This window comes from Eimeria tenella, genomic scaffold, assembly GCF_000499545.2.
Source record: "Eimeria tenella Houghton genomic scaffold, Eth_scaff2820, whole genome shotgun sequence".
NCBI lineage: Eukaryota > Apicomplexa > Conoidasida > Eucoccidiorida > Eimeriidae > Eimeria > Eimeria tenella.
Window position 1 is genome coordinate 1,720 of NW_013542699.1, and position 499 is coordinate 2,218.

The following is a 499-nucleotide window of genomic DNA, read 5'->3' on the forward strand; positions in this document are numbered from 1 at the left end:
GCCAAAGAGGAGGGCCGGGGCCCCACCCGCAGTCAGGGCTGCAAAGGTACCAAAAGGCAACAGAGGCCTCCGAGGGACTCCTAGGGTTTAGGGTTTAGGGTTTAGGGTTTGGCCCCAACACTGCTGATCAACAAGCAAGGGCATAATAGTCCTGGCCCCCGAGGGGCCCCAGGGGCCCCCAGATGCTGCAGCCGAATCAGTCTTGCCTGCGCACTCTGCAGGGTCTTGTACTCTAGCTAGCCAGCTAGCTAGCTAGCCAGCTAGCTAGCTAGCCAGCTACCTTCCCAGCTAGCTAGCTATTTAGCTAGCTAGCTAGCTGGCTAGGTTAGTTAGAAATTTAGTTAACCGGCTAGCACGCTATCGGCGCGGCTAACTGGCTAGTGAGCTAGCTAGCTAGCTAGCCGTTTAGCTAGCTAGCCAGCTAGCTAGCTAGCTAGCTGGCCGTCTAGCTAGCTAGCTAGCTAGCTGGCTAGCTAGCTAGCTAGCTAGCCGTCTAGCC

General features: G+C 56.9%; 1 protein-coding gene across 1 annotated transcript in view; it reads right to left on the reverse strand.

Annotated features, from left to right (window-relative positions):
• Positions 1-38, reverse strand: part of ETH_00043610 (succinyl-CoA ligase, putative) — a gene marked incomplete at both ends in the record, with an annotated part of 1,719 nt that extends 1,681 nt beyond the window's left edge. The window contains one exon of the mRNA XM_013375508.1: positions 1-38. Coding sequence (XP_013230962.1) covers positions 1-38 — 38 coding nt within the window.
• Between the last annotated feature and the right edge of the window lie 461 nt (positions 39-499).